The sequence below is a fragment of the Ostrinia furnacalis genome, unplaced genomic scaffold (genome assembly GCF_004193835.3).
Source record: "Ostrinia furnacalis isolate ACB-3 unplaced genomic scaffold, ASM419383v2 OfSCF2036, whole genome shotgun sequence".
Taxonomy (NCBI): Eukaryota; Metazoa; Arthropoda; class Insecta; order Lepidoptera; family Crambidae; genus Ostrinia; species Ostrinia furnacalis.
The window spans coordinates 564,832-591,664 of NW_021132275.1; the positions used below are offsets into that span (position 1 = coordinate 564,832).

Consider the following 26,833-nt stretch of genomic DNA (forward strand, 5'->3'; position numbering starts at 1 on the left):
TCGTTGTGATAGTTCATCTTGCACAATGTTAACAGTTCTATTGTTCTGTGGAGCACGTGGTGGAGACCACAGTCAAGATTGGTGCAGTAGGCACGACTGGACATGAACCTTTCACAAGCTTTCATATGACTCTAGTTCTATCTTTCAGTCTAAGTATCAGCCCTCCCTAATTGTTTTCATTAATTTAAGAGCATAATTAATGACCTAAGTAGGGCTGCATTAACACTATAGCATCCAAACGTAATTTGACTGCGAAGAAAATATTAAACAAACATTATTTATTTCGCTTAGCGCATCTGCGCATCTAAAGGATATCTCTGAAGGATAAAATTAAATGGTACCTAAGCTAGGTACCTATTTAGTCACCAAGTGTAAAAAAGGAGGTTCTCAATTCAACTAAGTATATGTTTTTTTTAAGTACAAATCAAATAAATACAGAGTAGTAATTTACTTTTAGATATCGAAATCAAGTAGGTACGTTCGGAGAGAGACCACTGTATATCTCTGCATTCTATAGAGCAGCAACCTACTGCAACTTTCTCGCACCTGTCAGATGGTGTATCGCCACATCACTGACCTGGGTCTCAGTGATGGATAATACATTCCTTGTGATATAAAACGCAACGTTTCTTTTGTAAGATAGATTTAGGAATTAAATTAGCTGAACAAAACAAAAAAAAAATAGATTGCATGTCATAAACGACCACAAACGACGATGAAGATGACATTATTGAGTTTTTTTTAATAAACAGAGTTTTAAAGTTAAACACGCAGAAAAACATATTGCTGAATTCAAAATGAAAGCAGAATTCACAAACATACATTTCTATTTTCTAAGGAGTTATTTTGATATAGTGTCATAATAATGCAAGCCTTTTGAAATCATAGAGGTGATAAATTATATTTGTAATACAAAAGTAGTTCAACAACTTTTTATAATTTGGTGTAATTGTTAATGTGTTTACTTACTTCACACTTATTTTATTTTAGTGGCTCAAGGTTATTAATTTATTATTGCTCAGTGTTTTCCATGAAGTCTTTTAACAGTTAGCCCTCATGTCTTCTCTACATCTAATTAAATATTGATTATGGAGAAAGTTATCGTACCGACTGCCACTTGCTAGGAGTCAAGGGAATAAATCAAAACTTTGATAAGTAGAATGGTTTATTTTAAGCTTTTAACTTACAATTTTAGTAACTTAGATGTATCATAGAGCGCAATGATCATGAAATCCTGCCTTGAAAATGTTCGTATCTTACTATGCAGTTAATAAGTGTAGCACCTTTTTGTTTTAGATTATATCGTGCAAAACAAAAGCTAATAAAACAAATGCCAAACATACGCGAGTTACGCGCATTACGGCTAGTTAAAAAAACATGTAAGAATCCCGCGCTAACCGCGGGGTCGCGCGTTCAAGGTCGCGCAGTGAAAGTGACGTGTGCGAAGTGGTTAACACCGAGTTTTGGTGAAGGGACCATGTAGTGTTGGGGAATTCGAAATCTATATCGATTTCGTGGGAACCTGTTTGATAAGCGCTCTTTTTGTTTAAACTTAAACTTGCGAAATTATTTGGTAAAGAACAACTGTAAAAACAACACAAACATTTTTAACGTAAATATGTATCTGTACATATTGACATAATAAGGTAGGTATATGGGTACGATGCTTTCCCACTTCCTTGGGATACTTTATACTTGAAATAATAAATGATGAAGTAGGTAAAGGTGTTGTTTACTCTATCTTGAAATATCTGAAGTCCTGAAAAGGGACGTGATACCTCTGAAACTAGACATATTTTAAGGATGTACTAAATAAATCCCAAAGTATACCAGATATATCCGGAAAAATCTAGATAGATTGTAACCCTACACGTGGGGAAACTCACATGACTCAGCTATTTGCACTATTTTCACAAAATGTGTACTTTATTCAAAGGGAAATAGACACACCATAGGTTTATCTCTGTGTGGTGTAGGGTAGGATAAGGGTTATGTATTTTATTTTACTTTATTCATTATAAATCACATGGTGCGTATTTTCTCTAGAGTCAGTCGTACAAAAACCCATCAGACCAAAAATCTGCAGCTATCATCATTATGACATCTTAAAATATTTGCCGATTAATTAATATTCAAACTCCATATGTAAATCCGGTCAAGTTATCCGGCGTAGAAACAATCTAGATCTGTAGCTGTTCGTAACCTTGTGTGAATTATCGGATGCTAGCAAAGGTTACTTGTCAAGATCACGACGGAAAAGATTAAAAAATATTTACATAAGTCTATTCGGCCAAAATAGGCTAAAGTTGACTCTATATTACGCTTTGCTGGTTCGCAAACATTGCGGTTCCTTTCGTAAGAAGAAGGACTGCAATGGAAAATGCCTCTTGGTGCATCATGTAGCTATAGTTATGGTAATTGGATAATACTTTTGGATTGCTGTTAAGGATGTTTTAAAAATAACTTGTAGTATTAGGTATGAGGATTGATAACAATAATTATGTACGTACTTAGTCAAATGATATAATTTTGACAGTGTAGTGCATATGACTGCACATGATAGAATTTGCAGTGCAATATTTCATTTTTGGCCGCAGAGTCAGAATTTTTATTTGCGTAAAAACAAACGTATATTATAAAGATGTTACATATTTCTTTAGTAGTGGAACACTGGAACATTTATTTTTTTCATTCGTCTGTTTTATAAAATAAATAATTTGAGCAGAAACTGCACACATCTATGAGTTCTAGAGCCTTCTAAAGCCATGGCTTTCGTTTGAGTTTTCAGAGATATCACTCCGTTCTTAAAAAGGCTAACGGAGGAATATGTCGAAAATAGTCAACGTTCAGCTGCCCCCAATGCATGTTGACAATGAAGCTAAAACAAGGTGTCTTAAAAGGAAGGTTGAAACGTAACTGTATTGACTGAGATCACCTGTGACTCACGTATTATGACTGAACTGAATATGTAGGTATAGTAAATAGTGTATAACAATTAGCAGTTCTTTTCAAGGATTTAGCTATTGTTGTTTGTAGGTCTGCAATGTTGTTACCTACTTTAAAATATAGGTCTAATTGCGCTCTCCTTTTCAGCACTGGCCCATTATTGTCCCGAAGCAGTGGTAGGGTTAATATTGGGATGTGTAAAAATGCTTTTTAAAAACCTACTTGCAAAATTAAAATGAGTTTTATGAGTTTTATAATAGACCTATATCACCTACTGTGATTACATTATTTTTCTCTAATTTATATTTGAAATTTAGTAGTGGAACACTGGAACATTTATTTTTTTCATTCGTCTGTTTTATAAAATAAATAATTTGAGCAGAAACTGCACACATCTATGAGTTCTAGAGCCTTCTAAAGCCATGGCTTTCGTTTGAGTTTTCAGAGATATCACTCCGTTCTTAAAAAGGCTAACGGAGGAATATGTCGAAAATAGTCAACGTTCAGCTGCCCCCAATGCATGTTGACAATGAAGCTAAAACAAGGTGTCTTAAAAGGAAGGTTGAAACGTAACTGTATTGACTGAGATCACCTGTGACTCACGTATTATGACTGAACTGAATATGTAGGTATAGTAAATAGTGTATAACAATTAGCAGTTCTTTTCAAGGATTTAGCTATTGTTGTTTGTAGGTCTGCAATGTTGTTACCTACTTTAAAATATAGGTCTAATTGCGCTCTTCTTCTCAGCACTGGCCCATTTATTGTCCCGAAGCAGTGGTAGGGTTAATACTGTGACGTGTAAAAGTGCTTTTTACCCGACTGCGCCAGAAGAAGGGCTATGTTTTTTAAAAGCCTACTAGCAGAAATAAAATTAGTTTTATGAGTTTTTAATAGACCTATCACATCTGTGATGACACAATATCTAGCTTGATAAGCTCCGGTAAATAGTGAAACATTGTTTTCTCTAATATAATGCAATGATTTTCAAATCGATCCATATTATGATGTTTGTATTTCAGACAATTGTGTCTGAAATACAAACATCATAATATGATTATTCATATTGATGAATCCTAAACCTGATACAATACGTTACAATGCGACTCCGTCTTGACATTTAAGTCACAAAAGGCCAAACCAGAAACGCCAAAAGTTGCTCCCAAAATGGTACAAAGAGCTTCTTGCGGAATACAAGATTTTTTCGGGTTATTAGCAGTTATTAACAGTTATTAACTTACGCAATATGCTCATTAATGGGAAATGTGGTCTCTTTTCGGAATTACAAGGAAAACTTAAACAAAAACAATGTTTCTTCGTTATTTGCAGCTGCAACATTTATATCGGCTTTCTTGCACACCATTACGAAAGTGGGACTTCATGCTTTCGCTAAACATTGTGGTTTAACTCAACTGTCTATTGTTTTGATGTCTACAGGTATTCTAGACAACTACGAGTATTACTCTAGGATCGATTCCCAACAAAATGCAGAAAAAGTATTGACACATTAATAAAATCATCAAAGACTTGCAATGATGATGAATGCCTTATGATTTTGTGCATTAACATTTGTCATATCAGGCACCTAAGACTGGAGTTATATTTTTTTTTAAATCTTTTGGACAATTTCACACAGCGCCAGCTAGCCCCAAAGTAAGCAACTTCATGCTTGTGTTATGGGTGCTAGCTTAACGGATTTATACTACTTATATACTTTTTTTTAAATACATACATATTATACATAGTAACACCCAGATCCGTCACAGAAATTAAAATTCATCATTTCAATTTCTGCCCGGCCGGGAATCGAACCCGGGACCTTTCGGCATAGTAGTCCGCTCTGAACCACTACACCAAACGGCCGACAGTTATTAATTGTTATAATCCCCACGATAGAAGAAGTATAGAAAGCGTCACATAAGCGACAGAAAGGCCATAAAATACAATAACGTAAAGGAGTCGTGCAATTTCAGAATTCATAACTTACCTCTTTATTTCGTTAAATTGCTCAATTACCAAGATACCAATTTTATGAAATTTGTTCCAAATTGAGCCTCAATCTCATCTCATTAAGTTAAACGTCAAATATGGTACGTTAATAATGTATTATGACACCCCGTTGACAACTGTAATTTTTAACAATGCATTAAGCCAAAACAGAAGCGTTCTCTGAAATTGGTTGGGTTAGGTATTGGAGGGACAGTACTATAAAATATAATTCACCGTAATTTTATTAAAAAGTTAATCCTTAGAATTTAGTTTATGTTTTTTTTTCATTTATTTAACAACTAAAAAAGACAGTTGCATTGGGACAATTACATTTATATAGCTTTGAGTAACCACTAGGGTTTGATACAAAGCTAACGAGTTCACAGTAAAGGAGATATTCCTCGAAGCGCACCCATTTTGACGCGCACCTAATGAAGCGCACCTGTGTAATGTTACCCTAATATTTTTTATTCATCTTAGTAGGGATAAATAGAGTTCGTTCAATATCTTGTATTAGTAAACATAGGTGCGCTTCGCGGAATAGTTTAGGTGCGTTTCATTAGGTGCGCCTAAAAATGGGTGCGCTTCGAGGAATACCCATGTAAAGGTATCGCACGCGCAAAACGACAAAGTGCAATCGTGTTTCTAGTGACCCATATACCTACTACAAGTTGCACAACAGTTGCATAAGTACGCCGCAACTGCATGCTATGACCATTCAACTGTTACCAAGTAATTTGCGAAATTACTGCACGCTACTGCACATCTTTATTTGGCCGAAAGTGTACTTAGCATCGCATTACCGCCAATATAATAATTATCTTATCGAGGCAATATAAAAAATGTAGAGCGTGGTCAAGAAATTGGTCGTGCGTTTTATTGGGTGTTTTATATTGGAGTTTTCTTGCATTGATATATTTTATACAAACCTGTCAAACAGTAGAAAATCGTAATATGTTGAATCGTTAAAATAATATGACTGCATAATTAGTCATACGAAAGAGTCTTGTTCGTATGCTTGTAGACCGACCACTGTATTTGCCTTGTGAAATACTGGTCTACAATTAGATAGGTTATATTTTTGTTATGACTAAAGTAAAAAAAAAATATGAAAAGATAAATGAATGTACCTAATAATTACTATAAGTAATTGTATTTCAATCTAATGAATAGTATCAAATCGGGAAAAAAATTGAAAGTTTTTATGCTAAGTTTTTAAGATAACTATTTTGTATTTCGGATTTTTATTTTGACTTTTAATCCGATGCATGTGAAACCTTCTTTGGGCAAAGGCTAGTGAGAAATTAGGACAACTTGTTTCAATAATGTACAGGTTGACAAATATCAGGTTAGGTGGTTAACCCACTTTGGCGAGAGCCAGCCATAGGTTAGGTCGGCGAACCTCTTTGCAAATTACATACTCCTATAAATTACCTAATATACCCAGGACTAGTATTATGTTATCTAAGTATAGTACCCCAATAGAGCTATAGGTATATTGCTTATGCGCCGCCGCGCCGGCGCAACGAAGGAAATGTGCAACTCGTACTAAATGTCGCTTCCTTTAGAGGATATTGTAACATCATTAATTAGTATTGAGTTTGTTAAGTCCTTGATTTCGATTATTACTGATTTATCGTGATTAGAGATATACGATAAAATCTTTATTTAATGTTTACGAAAGTAAATTACTGCTAATTGGAATACAGGACCTGACTGGACCTGTCAAACAGTCCGAAGGCACTAAGCGTTTAATAAGTAGTAATTAACATTGTTATAATGAGTAATAATACTGTTGCATTACCAAAAAGGGCGCAATTATTTTATTCTGAAGTCAATGGTGGTCCGAAAGATGTACTTTTTTTACATTCTGAATATTATTATATTCAGGATTTTTCCAGTATGTGATGAATATAAAATCCGGCATAAAGGTTTATCTTAAAGGCCGGCAACGCACCTGTAACGCCCCTGGGTCTGCGGGTGTCTATGGGCGACGGTAATCACTTACCATCAGGTGATCCGTCTGCTCGTTTGCCTCCTGTCACATAAAAAAAAACCGGTAGGAAATTATGTTACTTCGTTAAATAAGGTTTTCGTCCAGAATGGAAAAACTTCAATACTCGTAGATCCAAGCTATGTTAGTCTTTTAACTTTTTATTATTGGTTTAATTAATTAATTGGTTCATTCCATCTCAATTCAAAAGATTTTGTTAGTTTATTACGTGTTGAAATAGTTTCAGACTTCATAAATTAACTTTTTTGCAATCGAAAACGGTTTTGTGTAATGTAATTAAGATGCTATTGATAATTTAAAAGTACTGTTTAAACTACCTACTTACCTTCCATGTTGTGAGGTCATCTCGATTTTTCTGAAGGTACTACCGGTTGACGTAAGTTTGCTATAGTTATAAAATAAGCACTAAATAAATGTTAAGCATCTTTATTGAAAAGCATTATCAATAATCCTATAAAACGACGACGGCAAAAACTGTTTTTAGGAAGCTCTCTCCTGCCTTGCATCTGATGGAAAATGATGATCAGGTCGAAGGTGGAAGGGAGCTTCACCCAAAATCCTCAACCACAGAGGACCTGTCTATCTTACCTCTAACTGACAAATTTATAAATGTACTTTTAGTAACAAAATATTTTATTGTTGCGGTACCTAGGTATGTCTATGAACCAGAGGGCAGAAGCTAGTATGCACAGAAATGTTTTAGATTCTGCTGCATTTGCATGCATTCCGTACCAGCGGGGTTACTCCGAAAAAGTCATCCAAAGTTTCGAATATTGCCATCCCACTCGCACAAAGCGAGATGCCAGCATGAGCGACGATGACAGACAGACCTGAAACTACGTAAATAGCGTTTCGGAGTAGCCTCCCAGATAGAGCACAGCATGGCGACCAAAATATTGAAAGTGAACGTATCACGGCAGCGGGTTCAATAAATTCCTGATCTATGTGTTCTAGATAGCACAATCTAGTTCCAATGTCTTCTATTTCACTGGTAAAATATTGGTTTACAATAACATTGTAACTACCAGGAGGACGTAACTATAGGTGTGATTCATGTTTTTGCTTGCTCACATCCAGGAATACTCTAAAATAAATATTAGAATGAGGATAATCTTCAAAATCATTGCATCGACCTGAAAAAATCTTTCACTAGGTAGGTACCTACTTAGTTACTATTTGAAAGGTCAGTCAGGGAAAAAAACATTTCTGCCGTAAAATCGTTCAAGTAAAAAAAAACAGACTTTTCATCTTCTTCGTCTTGTGATTAAAGGGGTTTTCAATCAAAAGCTTCAGTCTTTGTTGGATATTGAGTTGAGTTTTGAGTTTTCTGTAATACTTACTTTTACTTTGCTTCTTAAATTTCTCAGCCTTCGTATAATACGAACTTTGTATGTTTATGGAATATGTAGAAAAAGCAGAGTGCTTTTTAAGCTACATCAGTAAATTTTTACAATAGGTAAGTACTTAAATTAGCTAATGGATATCTATAAACGTGTTCCAATTTAAAAGAGAAAGAAATCCTTGAAACAGTACTAAAAATCGAGACCTAGTAAAGCACTTTGACAACCTACTCAAACCATTAGGAGGAAAATGGCGTACAAAAAGACATTTTAAATAAGTGCTTATAAAAATGTTCCTTGGTCTTATTTCGAAATCGTTCGGCCATAAACTGTAATCATTTGGTGATTAACTTTGGGTATTATTTTTACTTTTATCCCACTTGCGATGGATGACCTATGCTGTGCGTAATTCGATTTAAATGATACCTTTAATGGATTCTTAGGCCCTTATGGAACGACTCTAGTGAACCTACATTCCAGAACTTTTCAATTCTGCGACTGGACAATACAGGGTGTCCCAAAAAGTAGAGTCAAGCCGAAACCCAGAGGTAAAGCATCACTAGGGCTATCCAAATCACCCCCATGTATGTTCCGCGATTTTTGATAAATTTCGAGTTATGATTGTTTTAAATTTCTGTGCTTAGGCACTTTTTTGGTCACTGTGGCGCGAATAGTCAAGTTACATGCCTTATTTTTTTATTATTATTATATGAATACTAGGCCTAGCTGATTGAGAAGTATTTACATCCATAATAACACGAATGTAAACTAAAATCCTGTATGTTTAAAAAAAATCATAACTCGAAAACTATCAAAAGTCACGGTGATTTGGGTAGCCCTAGTGATGCTCTACCTCTGGGCTTCGGCTTGACACTACTTTTTGGGACATCCTGTATATTGAAATTACCATCTCCATTAGGCGGTCTTAGGTAGTGTTTTCCTAGCGTTTCACTTATTAGACACGAGTCAATTTAATTTATGTTTATTTTTATCTTTAAATAAGTTTCACGTTATTCGTGACGTCATCAAATTCATGACGCCTTGGGCGGGCCCTGTTAGCCTAGTTAGTGAAGCGCCTAGGAATGGGCGGGTAGGCATTTTAATTTATTGTTCATTTCATCCCACTACATATTCCCGTTTTTAATTTTAATTTTATTTGGAACCGAAGACATTCTGTATCATAGTCTCTTGTTTCTTAGCCCTGTTTTATAGGATGCATCTATAAATGAAACTGTCTTACCTAATACTGACTTTTATTTTATGTGTAGTTATATTATAAATAAACTATATTATTTATTTAATAACGAGATTTTTTTACAATCTAACGGCCGCCAGGCTTAGTAGTTTATTAACATACATACCGGACCAAGTTCACGGGGTCACGGGTGCGATCTCCGCACAGTGCAAACATACGTAATATTTGTACCTATTTATGGGTTTTGTTTTACAAAAAAAAAGTAGTCTGATACTCATAGTAAGTATGTGCAAGATCTGCCTACTTAGTTGGTTGTCCCTTTATACAACTGGCAAAACCCTTGGCCTTGCCCTGATGGAAAGTGATGATCAGACCGAAGGTGGAAGCGAGCTTCACCCAGAATCCTCAACCACAGAGGAACTCACTATTTTACCTCTAACAGCCGGAACACAACAATGCTGTAACATTGTTTAGGTATAATATTATAATTAATATGGGACTAGATGACATTATCTGAAAATGACCAGGGATAATTAATTGCTTGACCTCTTATTGAGATGGAGCGTGAAAGTTTAACTCTTATTGCACTGTACTTAAAATATATATTACGCAATTCCAGAGGCCCTGGACGTGATCAAGGAGGAGCACACGATGCCCGCGCAGCGCAGCAGGAACAAGAGAGAAGTTCCATTCACGCACGATGAGAAGCGGATCGCTGGGGTGAGCTAGACCTAGTTCTTAAATTTTTGTATGGACTATTAATACATTATCCAATAAACAACATTTATTTTATCGAAGCGCTGGTAGGGCCCAAAAGATAAGGAGACATGTAAAGTGCCCCATAAGGGTTACCTTTTCTTTTTTTATTATTTACATTTTAACGTTCATAGGTGCCACTTGTGGTCTAAACTGAATAAATATTTTTGATTTTGATTTTATTGTAAGAGTAGCCGCACACCGTTGATTTTTCGTCGGCCGATAGTTTAGTCGGGCAGTTGATCAGTATGGGCATGTATGGGAGAGCGCACACTACGCCGATTCGATTTGGCCGATTCTTCATACAATTTAAAATCGGCCACAACTATCGGCCAACTAAAAATCAACGGTGTGCGCCTACTCTAAGTAGGTATATGCATAGCTAGCCAAAGAATTCTAGGTATTAATTATTACAAAAGTCTTGCGCCTGTCATGAAATAAGTCGTGATCGGAAATTTTCTTAAATCTTAATTATCAAAAGAATAATTAGCATAACTTTAACTTAAGGAATTATTAGTTCCATATCCCATCCCTTTCAAGATGTTTTTTGTGATAAATGAATCCTTTATGACTAGAGAGTTAGACTCTTGTTTCGGACGTTTTTACTCAGATAATACCTAATCAATTAAAATAAATAACGAACTGCGTTAAGTACTGAGTAGTCACAACTTATTAATAAAGTAACAAGTGTTAAAGCTGTTTACTAAAATTGAACTCTATCTTTACGAGTATACACTACAGATTATGCAATAGTAAAATAAGTGTTGATTCCATTAACATATCAAATTCTTTTGTTCCAGTGCCTCCTACAATGCGTTTACCGAAAAGTGAAAGCGGTAAGTACTTTTACCGCGGGTTTATCTGCGCCATCGACGTAAGCGCATACTGCACAGATTGATTTTCACCTTGCCATTGGAGATAATAATCTTATATAAATTATAAAAAATCTTTTGAGTTCACTTACAACGAAATATAGGTAGGTTTATGACTAGTGAAATTGAAAACATGAATAACACAAGTAAAACAGCTAAAAGGGAAATCATTTACCGCGGATTAACTCCGCCATCGACGTAAGCGCATACTGCACAGATTGGTTTTCACCTTGCCTTAGCTTTAGGAGATATAATCTTATAGAAATTATTTAAAAAAACTTTAAAAAGGTCACTTACAACGTAATAATATGTACCTAATAGGTGTTATGACTAGTGAAATTGAAAAAAAAATTATTACGACGATCTGGTAAAGGTCGCGGGAAAAGCCTGGATACGGGCAGCGCTCCTGCGCTCATTGTGGAAAACCTTGGGGAAGGCCTTTGTCCAGCAGTGGACGTCATTTGGCTAAAACGAACGAACAAATATTACGATTAACCGCTAAAAAGAAATTAAATCTCTCGACTGAGTTAAACTTAATCCTGTACTTTATTGAATACTCTAATCTTACATGAGAAAATAGANTTGACGATAAAATATTTATTTAATGTTTACGAAAGTAAATTACTGCTAATTGGAATACAGGACCTGACTGGACCTGTCAAACAGTCCGAAGGCACTAAGAAGCGTTTAATAAGTAGTAATTAACATTGTTATAATGAGTAATAATACTGTTGCATTACCAAAAAGGGCGCAATTATTTTATTCTGAAGTCAATGGTGGTCCGAAAGATGTATTTTTTTTACATTCTCATAATATTCAGGATTATTCAAGAACGTGATGAATATAAAATCCGGTAGGAAATATGTTACTTAGTTAAATAAGGTTTTCGTCCAGAATAGAAAAACTTTAATAGATCCAAGCCATGTTATTCTGTCAACTTTTTATTATTAAGGTCTCACATTCCGTGTCAATTCAAAAGATTTTGTTAGTTTATTACGTGTTGAAATAGTTTCAGACTTCATAAATTAACTTTTTGCAATCGAAAACTGTTTTGTGTAATGTAATTAAGATACTATTGATAATTTAAAAGTACTGTTTAACTACCTACTTACCTTCCATGTTGTGAGGTCATCTCGATTTTTCTGAAGGTACTACCGGTTGACGTAAGTTTGCTATAGTTATAAAGTAAGCACTAAATAAATTTTAAGCATCTTTATTGAAAAGCATTATCAATTAATAATCTTATAAAACGACGACGGCGAAAACAGTTTTTAGGAAGCTCTCTCCTGCCTTGCATCTGATGGAAAATGATGATCAGGTCGAAGGTGGAAGGGAGCTTCACCCAAAATCCTCAACCACAGAGGACCTGTCTATCTTACCTCTAACTGACAAATTTATAAATGTACTTTTAGTAACAAAAGATTTTATTGTTGCGGTACCTAGGTATGTCTATGAACCAGAGGGCAGAAGCTAGTATGCACAGAAATGTTTTAGATTCTGCTGCATTTGCATGCATTCCGTACCAGCGGGGCTACTCCGAAAAACGTCATCCGAAGTTTCGAATGTAGCCATCCCTCTCGCACAAAGCGAGATGCTACCATGAGCGACGATGATAGATAGACCCGAAACTACGTAAATAGCGTTTCGGAGTAGCCTCCCAGATAGAGCACAGCATGGCGACCAAAATATTGAAAGTGAACGTATCACGGCAGCGGGTTCAATAAATTCCTGATCTATGTGTTCTAGATAGGACAATCTGGTCCCAGTGTCTTCTATTTCACTGGTAAAATATTGGTTTACAATAACAAGGTACCAGGACGTATAGGTGTAATAATTCATGTTTTTTGCTTGCTGACTTCTAGGAATACTTTGAAACAAATATTAAAATAAGGAAAATGTTCAAAACCATTGCATCGATTTTAAAAAACCTCACTAGATTCTAAAAGTCAAGCAAAATAAAAAATACATTTCTACCGTAACTCGAAAAAGTAAAAAAAGATTTCTTTTTCTGTCTTGTGATTGATCAATCAAAAGCTTCAATCTTTGCTGGTTTAATTGAGTTTTCTGTATTAAGGACTTTTCCTTTGCTTCTTCGATTTCTCAACCTTCGTATAATACGGACTTTGTCGTTTCAGCCAAATGACGTCCACTGCTGGACAAAGGCCTCCCCCAAGGTTTTCCATAATGAACGGTCCTGCGCTGCCCGCATCCAGGCTCTTCCCGCGACTTTTACCAGATCGTCGGTCCACCTAGTAGGAGGTCTGCCCACGTTACGTTTTCCAGCCCGTGGTCACCACTCGAGAACTTTCCTGCCCCAACGGCCATCGTCTCTACGAGCTATGTGCCCCGCCCACTGCCAATTTATTTTAGCAATTCTGCGATCTATTTTGAAAATTATAAATACCTAACTTGAAAAAATCTATCTATGTCGAAAAGATCTATGTCGGTTACTTTGGTTCTCCTGCGGATCTCCTCATTTCTGATTCGATCACGCAGGGAAAATCCGAGCATAGCATTTGGGTGACCTTGAGCCTTTGTATGTTTCTTGAAAATGAAGAATCACTTTGCTTAAGCAACATCAGTTTACAATAAGCAAACTAGCTAATGGAGCTCTATAAACGTGTTCCAAATTAAAAGAGAAAGAAATCTTTGAAACTGTACTAAAAATCGAGACATAGTAAAGTACTTTGACAACCTACTCAAACCATTAGGAGGAAAATGGCGTACAAAAAGACATTTTAAATAAGTGCTTATAAAAATGTTCCTTGGTCTTATTTCGAAATCGTTCGGCCATAAACTGTAATCATTTGGTGATTAACTTTGGCTATTATTTTTACTTTTATCCCACTTGCGATGGATGACCTATGCTGTGCGTAATTCGATTTAAATGATACTTTTAATGGATTCTTAGACCCTTATGGAACGACTCTAGTGAACCTACATTCTAGAATTTTTAAATCCTGCGATTGGACAATAATATTGAAATTGACATCTCCATTAGGCGCTCTTAACGCTAGGTAGTGTTTTCCCGGCGTTTCACTTATTTGACACGAGTCAATTTCATTTATCTTTAAACTAGCTTTCCGCCCTCGGCTTCACCCGCGTGGAATTTTGTCTGTCACAGAAAAACTTTATCGCGCGCGTCACTGTTTCAAAAACCGGGGAAAAAACTATCCTATATTCTTTCCCGGGACTCAAATTTCATCAAAATCGGTTCAGTGGTTTAGGCGTGAAAGCAAGACAGACAGACACAGTTACTTTCGCATTTATAATATTAAGATAAAAGTATAGATAGTATAGATAGTTTCACGTTATTCGCGACGTCAACAAATTCATGACGTCTTGGGCGGGCCCTGTTAGCCTAGTTAGTGAAGCGCCTAGGAATGGGCGGGTAGGCATTTTAATTTATACTTCATTTCATCCCACTACATATTCCCGTTTTTAATTTTAATTTTATTTGGAACTGAAGACATTCTTTATCATAGTCCCTTGTTTCTTAGCCCTGTTTTATAGGATGCATCTATAAATGAAACTGTGTTAATACTTTTATTTTATGTGTAGTTATATTATATACTATCGGCCGCCCGCGACTTCGTACGCGTGGATCCCGTTTTACCCCCTTCATCTATCTTACGCGGTTTAGATTTTTTCATACAAATGTTTTTTCCCGCTAACTCCCGTTCCAGTGAGAATTTTGCAATATCCTGTTGTAACTAAGCTTTAAGTTTATTAAGGTACCTATATGCCAAATTTCAAGCGTCTAACTTAAGCGGTTTAGATTTTTCATACAAAATTATTTTCCCGCTAATTCCTGTTCCTGTGGGAATTCCTAAGTATACTATAACCTGCCCAGGAGTATGAAGAATAATTGTACCAAGTTTCGTTAAAATCCGTCTAGTAGTTTTTGATTCTATAAGGAACATACAGGCGGACAGACAGACAGACAGACAAAAATTTTACTGATTGCATTTTTGGCATCAGTATCGATCACTAATCACCCCCTAATAGTTAATTTGAAAATATATTTCATGTACAGAATTGACCTCTCTACAGATTTATTATATACTTATAATAAATCTGTAGAGATTATAATAGTATAATAAAGTTTATCTATACTTAGATAAACTCTATTATTTATTTAATATCGAGAATTCTTTACAATCTAACGACCGCCAGGCTTAGTAGTTTATTAACATACATACCGGACCGAGTTCACGGGGTCACGGGTGCGATCTCCGCACAATGCAAACATACGTAATATTTGTACCTATTTATGGGTTTTGTTTTAAAAAAAAAAAAGTAGTCTGATACCCATAGTAAGTATGTGCAAGATCTGACTAGTTGGTTGTCCTTCTAAACAACTGGCAAAACCCTTAGCCTGATAGAAAGTGATGATCAGACCGAAGGTGGAAGCGAGCTTCACCCAGAATCCTTAACCACAGAGGAACTTACTTAACGGGACTATTCCCACCTCTCGTTCCCACCACTGCAACTCCTGTGTAGCCAGGATCTACAGCTTGACCGCCACAAAAACCCAACCAATGAAGGTCAAGTTTGTCCCGGGGGAAAGTTAAACTGTCATTGGACCCGCAACGAAATTAATCAGAAGAACATAGGAGGAGTTCGAAATTAAGGTTCGACTTCCCTCCATTGCAAAGCGGATGACAGGTGACAAACAAAGGTTTAAAACCTTTAAGAAAAAGATTATAGGAACTTACTTACCTGTAACAGCCGGAACACACAATGCTGTTAAATAACATTGTTTATGATATTATAATAATTAATATGGGACTAAGCAGATGGCATTCTCTGAAAATTACCAGGGATAATTAATTGCTTGACCTCTTATTGAGATGGAGCGTGAATGTTTAACTCTTATTGGACTGTACTTAAAGTATATATTACGCAATTCCAGAGGCCCTGGACGTGATCAAGGAGGAGCACACGATGCCTGCTCAGCGTAGCAGGAACAAGAGAGACGTTCCATTCACGCACGACGAGAAACGGATCGCTGGGGTGAGCTAGACCTAGTTCTTAAATTTTTGTATGGACTATTCATTGTCCAACTGATAATAATATCTTTGAAATATAGTTAACTTATTACTAGCATGTAGTGAAATCATACTATGGAGAAATAAACAAATTAATACATTAACCAATAAACAACATTTATTTTATCGAAGCGCTGGTAGGGCCCAAAAGATAAGGAGACATGTAAATACCTTTTCTTTTTTATTATTTACATTTTGACGTTCATAAGTGCCACTTGTGGTCTAAACTGAATAAATGTTTTTGATTTTGATTTTATTGTAAGAGTAGCCGCACACCGTTGATTTTTCGTCGGCCGATAGTTTAGTCGGGCAGTTGATCAGTATGGGCATGTATGGAAGTGCGCACACTAACGCCGATTCGATTTGGCCGATTCTTCATACAATTTAAAATCGGGCACAACTATCGGCCAACTAAAAATCAACGGTGTGCGCCTACTCTAAGTAGGTATATGCATAGCTAGCCAATGAATTCTAGGTATTAATTATTACAAAAGTCTTGCGCCTGTCATGAAATAAGTCGTGATCGGAAATTTTCTTAAATCATAATTATCAAAAGAATAATTAGCATAACTTTAACTTAAGGGATTATTAGTCCCATATCCCATCACTTTCAAGATGTTTTTTTATGATAAATTAATCCTTTATGACTAGAGAGTTAGACTCTTGTTTCGGACGTTTTGAGTTCGATACTCAGATAATACCTAATCAATTAAAATAAATAACGAACTGCGTTAAGAACTGAGTAGTCACAACTTATTAGTAAGGTAACAAGTGTTAAAACTTTTTACTAAAATTGAACTCTACCTTTACCAGTAACACTACAGGTTATGCAATAGTAAAATAAGTGTTGATTCCATTAACATATCAAATTCTTTTGTTCCAGTGCCTCCTACAATGCGTTTACCGAAAAGTGAAAGCGGTAAGTACTTTTACCGCGGGTTTATCTGCGCCATCGACGTAAGCGCATACTGCACAGATTGGTTTTCACCTTGCCATTGGAGATAACAATCTTATGTAAATTAAAAAAAACTTTTGAAAAGTTCACTTAAAACGTAATATGTAATAGGTATCGTATGACTAGTAAAATTTCACAACAATGACGATCTGGTAAAGGTCGCGGGAAAAGCCTGGATGCGGGCAGCGCAGGACCGTTCATTGTGGAAAACCTCGGGGGAGGCCTTTGTCCAGCAGTGGACGTCTTTGGCTGAAACGAACGAACGAACGAATATTACGATTGACCGCTAAAAAGAAATTAGATCTCTCAACTGAGTTAAACTTAATCCTGTAGGTTATTGAATCCTTGAAATAATATATCGTATTTTAGTTTTAAAATAAATATCGAATTCGCCGCTTGAGTCACTAAAACATTTTTTGTTATTCGAAATCACCTTTAATTTATTGGACGTAAAGAAACCTTTCGATGTGTATTTATTAATCAAACTGACGTTTATTATAAATGCTGGTAATATTCCCATAAAGGTAGTCGAGGTCGCTCCTCCTGTGTCCCAATGAAAAAATAACCACAAAAATCCATTTTAAATCGAGTTTTAATGCTTTATGGTTCTGTCACGAGCTGATTGCTCCAATTTGTTAACGATAAAACTTGTGGGTTATGTCGTAAATTGAAAAACGAAAAAAAAGTAATGCCCACTCCTATTTATTACTTACGAAAAAAATCCCTTCAACAGAAATATAACGGCCATAAAAGCGGGCGAACACGTTGTATGTTGTATTATAACTTGCTTTATTATTAGTACAAGCGAATTGTAATTTAATAGTGCACCAGTCCAAGGTCTCCGTCGTCTGCTTTGTTATTTTTTATGGGAATGCAGATCCATCCAAAAAGAAACAATTATTTTTAGCAGTGGTCCTCTAGATACAAAAAAAAATTGCTATAAAAAGTGTGCTGCTGTACCCAGTACATTTCACTTTACTCCACTAATTGAATGAGCATAGTTGAGTAATTTAAGGTCTCCACCTGCCTATCTAGGCAAAATAGGTTTGATCTCAAATAGGTAGTAGATTTTTTGCAAGTTGAACTTCCTACCTACCTATTTCTTAAAATAAATAAAAGGCTGATACAATGGTAACTGAGTTTCTTTCGACATAGTTGTCGCGAAATGACGGTAGAGCAAATTATACTTGGGAAGTTTGAAAAAATCAAAATAAAAATATATCGTAATTTAATCGACTGATGCTCGACGTTTTCACCATCAATACCTAATTTCCCTGACCCCTTTGAAAACAAATTCCTGTTATGTGTTACTATAGGGGTCACTTAAAAATTAGGGATTGATGGTGAAAGCGGGCATGAGACTCTAGTTTGGAATAGGCTGTTTTACTTGTTTACGAAGACTTACGATTATAACAACTACAGTTGTGTAATATGATTGTAAATTGAGTAAATACTTCAGGTATGTATTGTATTGCTCCTGGCTGCCAGCCTCGGATCAATGCGTGATACGAATGCTTTAGTTATTTAGATGAAGCATCAAGATTCCAATAATACCAAGTAAGTACTTGGTACTGTGCAAGTTGTTTGTATCTTTAATAGTCAGAAAAGTAAAATGGAAAAACGTGTACAATTATCTGAAATAATTAGGAGTCAGTGCAATAGCGCTAGAACCACAGAATAATAATAAGTACTACCACAGAATAATAATAAGTACTACGTACAGAAGTTTTACTTCGCGAAGGTATTTAAAAAAATATATGCTCAATGTCATTAACAATATGGTGTAATTTAACCTGTCTCAAGAGTCAAGCACCATTTTGTTGACATACGTCAGTGATCGGCACTGCGCCGAAGCTATAGGGCTGACTTCGGTAAAATGATGTGACGTGAGGTGCCAAACTGCGGGAAAATGGCGGAGGAAATACATGATTTAGCATGAATTATCATGAATAATATTAACTACTTATTTACCTCTCAGTGTCTTGAGGCAACTTAAAAAAGTACATTCTGTGTTTTTATTATTATTTAGGCAGTTAAATACTGCACATTATTTAGTACACCATTTTCTTTATTTTCTTCCATCATACACAAGAATACGCGTGCGTGAGTCAATGTTCGCTCGTATGTGAGGCCTTGTCGAATAGTATCCTGTAGGTGGGCCATCGTGCGTGTTTTGTTTTCGATGTAAACTCTCGTAGATGAACAGGCCTGGTACTACGTACAGAAGTTTTACTTCGCGAAGGTATTTAAAAAAATGTATGCTCAATGTCATTAACAATATGGTGTAATTTAGCAACGGGACTATTCCCACCTCTCGTTCCCACCACTGCAACTCCTGTGTAGCCAGGATCTACAGCTTGACCGCCACAAAAACCCAACCAATGAAGGTCAAGTTTGTCCCGGGGGAAAGTTAAACTGTCATTGGACCCGCAACGAAATTAATCAGAAGAACATAGGAGGAGTTCGAAATTAAGGTTCGACTTCCCTCCATTGCAAAGCGGATGACAGGTGACAAGCAAAGGTTTAAAACCTTTAAGAAAAAGATTAGAGGAACTTACTTACCTGTAACAGCCGGAACACACAATGCTGTTAAATAACATTGTTTATGATATTATAATAATTAATATGGGACTAAGCAGATGGCATTCTCTGAAAATTACCAGGGATAATTAATTGCTTGACCTCTTATTGAGATGGAGCGTGAATGTTTAACTCTTATTGGACTGTACTTAAAGTATATATTACGCAATTCCAGAGGCCCTGGACGTGATCAAGGAGGAGCACACGATGCCTGCTCAGCGTAGCAGGAACAAGAGAGACGTTCCATTCACGCACGACGAGAAACGGATCGCTGGGGTGAGCTAGACCTAGTTCTTAAATTTTTGTATGGACTATTCATTGTCCAACTGATAATAATATCTTTGAAATATAGTTAACTTATTACTAGCATGTAGTGAAATCATACTATGGAGAAATAAACAAATTAATACATTAACCAATAAACAACATTTATTTTATCGAAGCGCTGGTAGGGCCCAAAAGATAAGGAGACATGTAAATACCTTTTCTTTTTTATTATTTACATTTTGACGTTCATAAGTGCCACTTGTGGTCTAAACTGAATAAATGTTTTTGATTTTGATTTTATTGTAAGAGTAGCCGCACACCGTTGATTTTTCGTCGGCCGATAGTTTAGTCGGGCAGTTGATCAGTATGGGCATGTATGGAAGTGCGCACACTAACGCCGATTCGATTTGGCCGATTCTTCATACAATTTAAAATCGGGCACAACTATCGGCCAACTAAAAATCAACGGTGTGCGCCTACTCTAAGTAGGTATATGCATAGCTAGCCAATGAATTCTAGGTATTAATTATTACAAAAGTCTTGCGCCTGTCATGAAATAAGTCGTGATCGGAAATTTTCTTAAATCATAATTATCAAAAGAATAATTAGCATAACTTTAACTTAAGGGATTATTAGTCCCATATCCCATCACTTTCAAGATGTTTTTTTATGATAAATTAATCCTTTATGACTAGAGAGTTAGACTCTTGTTTCGGACGTTTTGAGTTCGATACTCAGATAATACCTAATCAATTAAAATAAATAACGAACTGCGTTAAGAACTGAGTAGTCACAACTTATTAGTAAGGTAACAAGTGTTAAAACTTTTTACTAAAATTGAACTCTACCTTTACCAGTAACACTACAGGTTATGCAATAGTAAAATAAGTGTTGATTCCATTAACATATCAAATTCTTTTGTTCCAGTGCCTCCTACAATGCGTTTACCGAAAAGTGAAAGCGGTAAGTACTTTTACCGCGGGTTTATCTGCGCCATCGACGTAAGCGCATACTGCACAGATTGGTTTTCACCTTGCCATTGGAGATAACAATCTTATGTAAATTAAAAAAAACTTTTGAAAAGTTCACTTAAAACGTAATATGTAATAGGTATCGTATGACTAGTAAAATTTCACAACAATGACGATCTGGTAAAGGTCGCGGGAAAAGCCTGGATGCGGGCAGCGCAGGACCGTTCATTGTGGAAAACCTCGGGGGAGGCCTTTGTCCAGCAGTGGACGTCTTTGGCTGAAACGAACGAACGAACGAATATTACGATTGACCGCTAAAAAGAAATTAGATCTCTCAACTGAGTTAAACTTAATCCTGTAGGTTATTGAATCCTTGAAATAATATATCGTATTTTAGTTTTAAAATAAATATCGAATTCGCCGCTTGAGTCACTAAAACATTTTTTGTTATTCGAAATCACCTTTAATTTATTGGACGTAAAGAAACCTTTCGATGTGTATTTATTAATCAAACTGACGTTTATTATAAATGCTGGTAATATTCCCATAAAGGTAGTCGAGGTCGCTCCTCCTGTGTCCCAATGAAAAAATAACCACAAAAATCCATTTTAAATCGAGTTTTAATGCTTTATGGTTCTGTCACGAGCTGATTGCTCCAATTTGTTAACGATAAAACTTGTGGGTTATGTCGTAAATTGAAAAACGAAAAAAAAGTAATGCCCACTCCTATTTATTACTTACGAAAAAAATCCCTTCAACAGAAATATAACGGCCATAAAAGCGGGCGAACACGTTGTATGTTGTATTATAACTTGCTTTATTATTAGTACAAGCGAATTGTAATTTAATAGTGCACCAGTCCAAGGTCTCCGTCGTCTGCTTTGTTATTTTTTATGGGAATGCAGATCCATCCAAAAAGAAACAATTATTTTTAGCAGTGGTCCTCTAGATACAAAAAAAAATTGCTATAAAAAGTGTGCTGCTGTACCCAGTACATTTCACTTTACTCCACTAATTGAATGAGCATAGTTGAGTAATTTAAGGTCTCCACCTGCCTATCTAGGCAAAATAGGTTTGATCTCAAATAGGTAGTAGATTTTTTGCAAGTTGAACTTCCTACCTACCTATTTCTTAAAATAAATAAAAGGCTGATACAATGGTAACTGAGTTTCTTTCGACATAGTTGTCGCGAAATGACGGTAGAGCAAATTATACTTGGGAAGTTTGAAAAAATCAAAATAAAAATATATCGTAATTTAATCGACTGATGCTCGACGTTTTCACCATCAATACCTAATTTCCCTGACCCCTTTGAAAACAAATTCCTGTTATGTGTTACTATAGGGGTCACTTAAAAATTAGGGATTGATGGTGAAAGCGGGCATGAGACTCTAGTTTGGAATAGGCTGTTTTACTTGTTTACGAAGACTTACGATTATAACAACTACAGTTGTGTAATATGATTGTAAATTGAGTAAATACTTCAGGTATGTATTGTATTGCTCCTGGCTGCCAGCCTCGGATCAATGCGTGATACGAATGCTTTAGTTATTTAGATGAAGCATCAAGATTCCAATAATACCAAGTAAGTACTTGGTACTGTGCAAGTTGTTTGTATCTTTAATAGTCAGAAAAGTAAAATGGAAAAACGTGTACAATTATCTGAAATAATTAGGAGTCAGTGCAATAGCGCTAGAACCACAGAATAATAATAAGTACTACCACAGAATAATAATAAGTACTACGTACAGAAGTTTTACTTCGCGAAGGTATTTAAAAAAATATATGCTCAATGTCATTAACAATATGGTGTAATTTAACCTGTCTCAAGAGTCAAGCACCATTTTGTTGACATACGTCAGTGATCGGCACTGCGCCGAAGCTATAGGGCTGACTTCGGTAAAATGATGTGACGTGAGGTGCCAAACTGCGGGAAAATGGCGGAGGAAATACATGATTTAGCATGAATTATCATGAATAATATTAACTACTTATTTACCTCTCAGTGTCTTGAGGCAACTTAAAAAAGTACATTCTGTGTTTTTATTATTATTTAGGCAGTTAAATACTGCACATTATTTAGTACACCATTTTCTTTATTTTCTTCCATCATACACAAGAATACGCGTGCGTGAGTCAATGTTCGCTCGTATGTGAGGCCTTGTCGAATAGTATCCTGTAGGTGGGCCATCGTGCGTGTTTTGTTTTCGATGTAAACTCTCGTAGATGGACAGGCCTGGTACTACGTACAGAAGTTTTACTTCGCGAAGGTATTTAAAAAAATGTATGCTTAATGTCATTAACAATATGGTGTAATTTAGCCTGTCTCAAGAGTCAAGCACCATTTTGTTGACAAACGTCAGTGATCGGCACTGCGCCGAAGCTATAGGGCTGACTTCGGTAAAATGATGTGANACATAATAATTTAGGTTAAAGTAAAGTGTTTTTACAGAAGTTATTTTGGTAAAATTATTGACGTCATAATGAACTTTCATCATTAAGCTCCCATTGCAGGACCACACACCTTCTCTAATTTATTTACCTGGGGCAAATGGAAAATTTAGCTTGCACTGCCCTTCTCTTTCTATGATCTGAGCACTGCCCACTACTGCCGAGTCCCAGGCTGTCCAGACTGTTTGACGTGAAGTGTAGACCATATCCTTCATTTGGGTCTGGTAAACAAGAGACGGTCGTCCTCCTGTGGTGGAGACGTTATGATGATGATGATGATGATGATGATGATGATGATGATGATGATGATGATGATTGATACCCAGGTGGACGGCTACGGCTTCCCGACCCTCGAGGGGCTGGTGGGGCTCTACTCTGACGGCGTGAACGAGAGAGGTTACTTCATGGCCGTGTTGGAGGCCTCGCGGGAGTGCCTCATGAAGTACCACGACAAGTTCTCACGAACCGTGCCTATGGGTAAGTTCAAATCGAAAACTTTACTTATGTAGTTAATCGGACTTTTCGTTTTTGATTATTTACACCCGTATCCAAAAGAGACTCCTCTAAAGCACAACATATTTTGTCAGAAAACATAATTAGACTGAACAATCTACTATATAAAAATAAGTCGGGTTTTCCTCCCTGACGCTATAACTCCAGAACGCACGAACCGATTTCCACGGTTTTGCATTCGTTGGAAAGATCTCGGGCTCCGTGAGGTTTATAGCAAAGATAATTCAGGAAAATTTAACAAACGAAATTCCACGCGGGCGAAGCCGCGGGCGGAAAGCTAGTTTATGAGTAAAATAGTTTATTTATTTAATGTAGGTAGGTAATTTAAATTACTGTAACTTTTCTATACATTTACGCCCGTATTCACAAACATTACTATGAGGTCTCACGCACAGGGTGACACACGAACCAATCACTATGCTCTATTCAACGCTGTACGTTCGATTTGCTGCTTCACTTAAGCATCGTTTGTGAGTACGGGCGTTAGAATACAAGCTTTCAAGTGCGTAAAGGAAAAAAGCTTAAAGCAAAACATAATAGAGGAAGGCGCTGGTGGTACCCAGTAGATACAGGCCGCTACCATCCGGGCAATATGGAACTCATTGGGAAGGCGGCCTATGTTCAACATTGGACGTCCTGTGACTGAAAATAATGATAATTATGATGAATGCCAAAAAATAACATTTATTTTTATTGCACTCTGAAATTGGAATGTTTACGTGTAGCTGATAACTAAAAAGTAGTATGGCTTAGTAATTTACCTATCTTTTTTTCTTTTTTTCCCCAGACAACGGGCGCAACTGTGACGTGTCATTCGACATCTTCGAGTGCATCTCGGACCGCATCGGCGAGTACTGCGGCAATGCCGGGCTTTGATCGACTACCCGCATACACACGACTACCCGCACGATGCGTTGTCATGGCGACAAAATAATGGCAAATATACAACATCCCGGTTGAGATAACCTCTCCCTCGAACTCACCCGCACAACTTCGCGCGTTCGCCTCGTTACGTACCAGTGTCGAAGTGACGTCACGGATGCCAGGTGCGCAGTTAACTTGCCCAGGTTGTACTAGACTTTAAAGCACCGGTATTTATTATAAATGAAGGAATTTGTAAATAACTAGGGTTTGACAAAAGTAAAGCTCACTTCTTCGTTAATGAAGTTGGCATTGAATACACTTTTCAAACTTAAAGTCAGAAAAGTTTCAGAATAAGAGGATTAATTTTTAACCGACTTCAAAAAGGAGAAGGTTCTCACGTTTGTAATTGTCTTTTTTAAATTTGAATTTTTTTTTAAGTATTTTTTGTGATGATGTTTGATCATTTCTTTGAAAATTGCTTTAATAATGTTATCCTTTACAACGCATCGTGTATGTATTATCAACTGATTCATCATAATTAGGGAAGAATCACTTTCACGAGTATATCAATCATCAATTTCGAGTGAATGAAATTTCGTCACCTAAGTCTGTTATTTCTATTTTTCAAACTGAAGGTAGAGTCGTCTATCAGTGTGAACATAAAATGAGTGGATCCAGTGATAAAAGTCATGGATACCCAATGATTGTCATTTTAACGCCCGTATTCACCATTACTATGAGGTCTCACAGTGCACGTGGACGCACAGGGTGACACGCGAACCAATCACAGAGCTCTATTCAACGCTGTGCGTTCGATTTGCTGCTTCACTTAAGCAAGCATCGTTTGTGACTACAGGCGTAAGTAAAGTACTAACTATAAATGATACTTATAATTATCTTTCTATCCAGCTAGCGAGGGATACCTACTTAATTTTACTAGGTGACATCAAATGCACTAGTATACACGACTTATTATACCACTGCAGTAAAGGTGTGATTTTCATAAGTTTAAAAAATTAAACTCTTTTAAAGTACCTAAGTTTTTTGCTCGATTTATTTCTTATTAAGGCTACCTTCATTTTAAAAAGCCCAGTTACCATACAATAGCTCTCTGTTCGTATATCTCTCTATCCAAACGAGCAGAGAAAACACCTACTAATATAAGCGACCTAATTGTAAGTTGTATGTATATAGAAGGATATTAATTTACTAAATTGTGATGCTCAATAACGTTTAGTTTATGTATTTTAAGACCTTTTTTCAAAGTAAAGTTTTCATGGATTTTAGAGTCACTTTCACTAGAGCTAGAGCTCTAGGCTTTGACTCTAGCCTCTATCTAAATTCGTAGCAGATTGAATCTTGGAATCGCTTCTATAAAGATGTTTTTTATTCTTTAAATATTTGGTAAAAGGTGAAAATATTTTGGCTAGAATTGACCCCGGTATTTGTGTATTTTATAAATTAGAGGAAAAATTAACGAACTGATAGATTAATTAATTGTAACTTAGCTATAAGTTGTCTCTAATAAATTACTGTATATACTTTAACTTTATTGTTTTATTTCATCTAGTCCCTAAAATGATGATTTAACATTTCAATTCGTATTTAGTGAAAAAAGAGATAAAAAAAACACATAATTTAAATGAGGACTAATCTATATTGAAAACAATAGCACACGGACTGAAGTAATCATTTTCATACCTTTAATGACTCTACGGCTCTACATTAGTTTTAATTTAAAAAAAAAGCTTGTGCTCTGTATCTCTATTGAAATAATGAAAGGTAAAGTAGATCAATATAAGTACTATTGTATTGTTATCGCCACTCAATATAAAATACATATAACTAAAGAAAACTACATAGAGACAGATTTCAAACGCTTTTCACCTTAAACCATTTTCTCACCTCAACGCTTTTTCAAACCTTTTTTCAAAGTAAAGTTTTCATGGATATTAGAGTCACTTTTACTAGAGTCTTTAGCTTTGACTCTAGCCTCTATCTAAATTCGTAGCAGATTGAATCTCAGAATCGCTTCTATAAAGATGTTTTTTATTCTTTAAATATTCGGT

General features: G+C 36.0%; 1 protein-coding gene across 2 annotated transcripts in view; it reads left to right on the plus strand.

The window, feature by feature from the left end:
- Obp73a (Odorant-binding protein 73a) overlaps positions 1-26,187 on the plus strand; it is a 40,052-nt gene extending 13,865 nt beyond the window's left edge. The window contains exons 3-6 of one of the 2 annotated variants that reach the window (XM_028306575.1): positions 16,028-16,128; positions 17,047-17,082; positions 23,714-23,864; positions 24,688-26,187. In XM_028306575.1, coding sequence (XP_028162376.1) covers positions 16,028-16,128; positions 17,047-17,082; positions 23,714-23,864; positions 24,688-24,776 — 377 coding nt within the window. In that variant the 3' untranslated portion in view covers positions 24,777-26,187. Of the gene's footprint in view, positions 1-16,027; positions 16,129-17,046; positions 17,083-20,892; positions 20,929-23,713; positions 23,865-24,687 lie in introns of both variants that reach the window. The other variant, XM_028306574.1, reaches the window with a different exon arrangement.
- Positions 26,188-26,833: the final 646 nt, after the last annotated feature.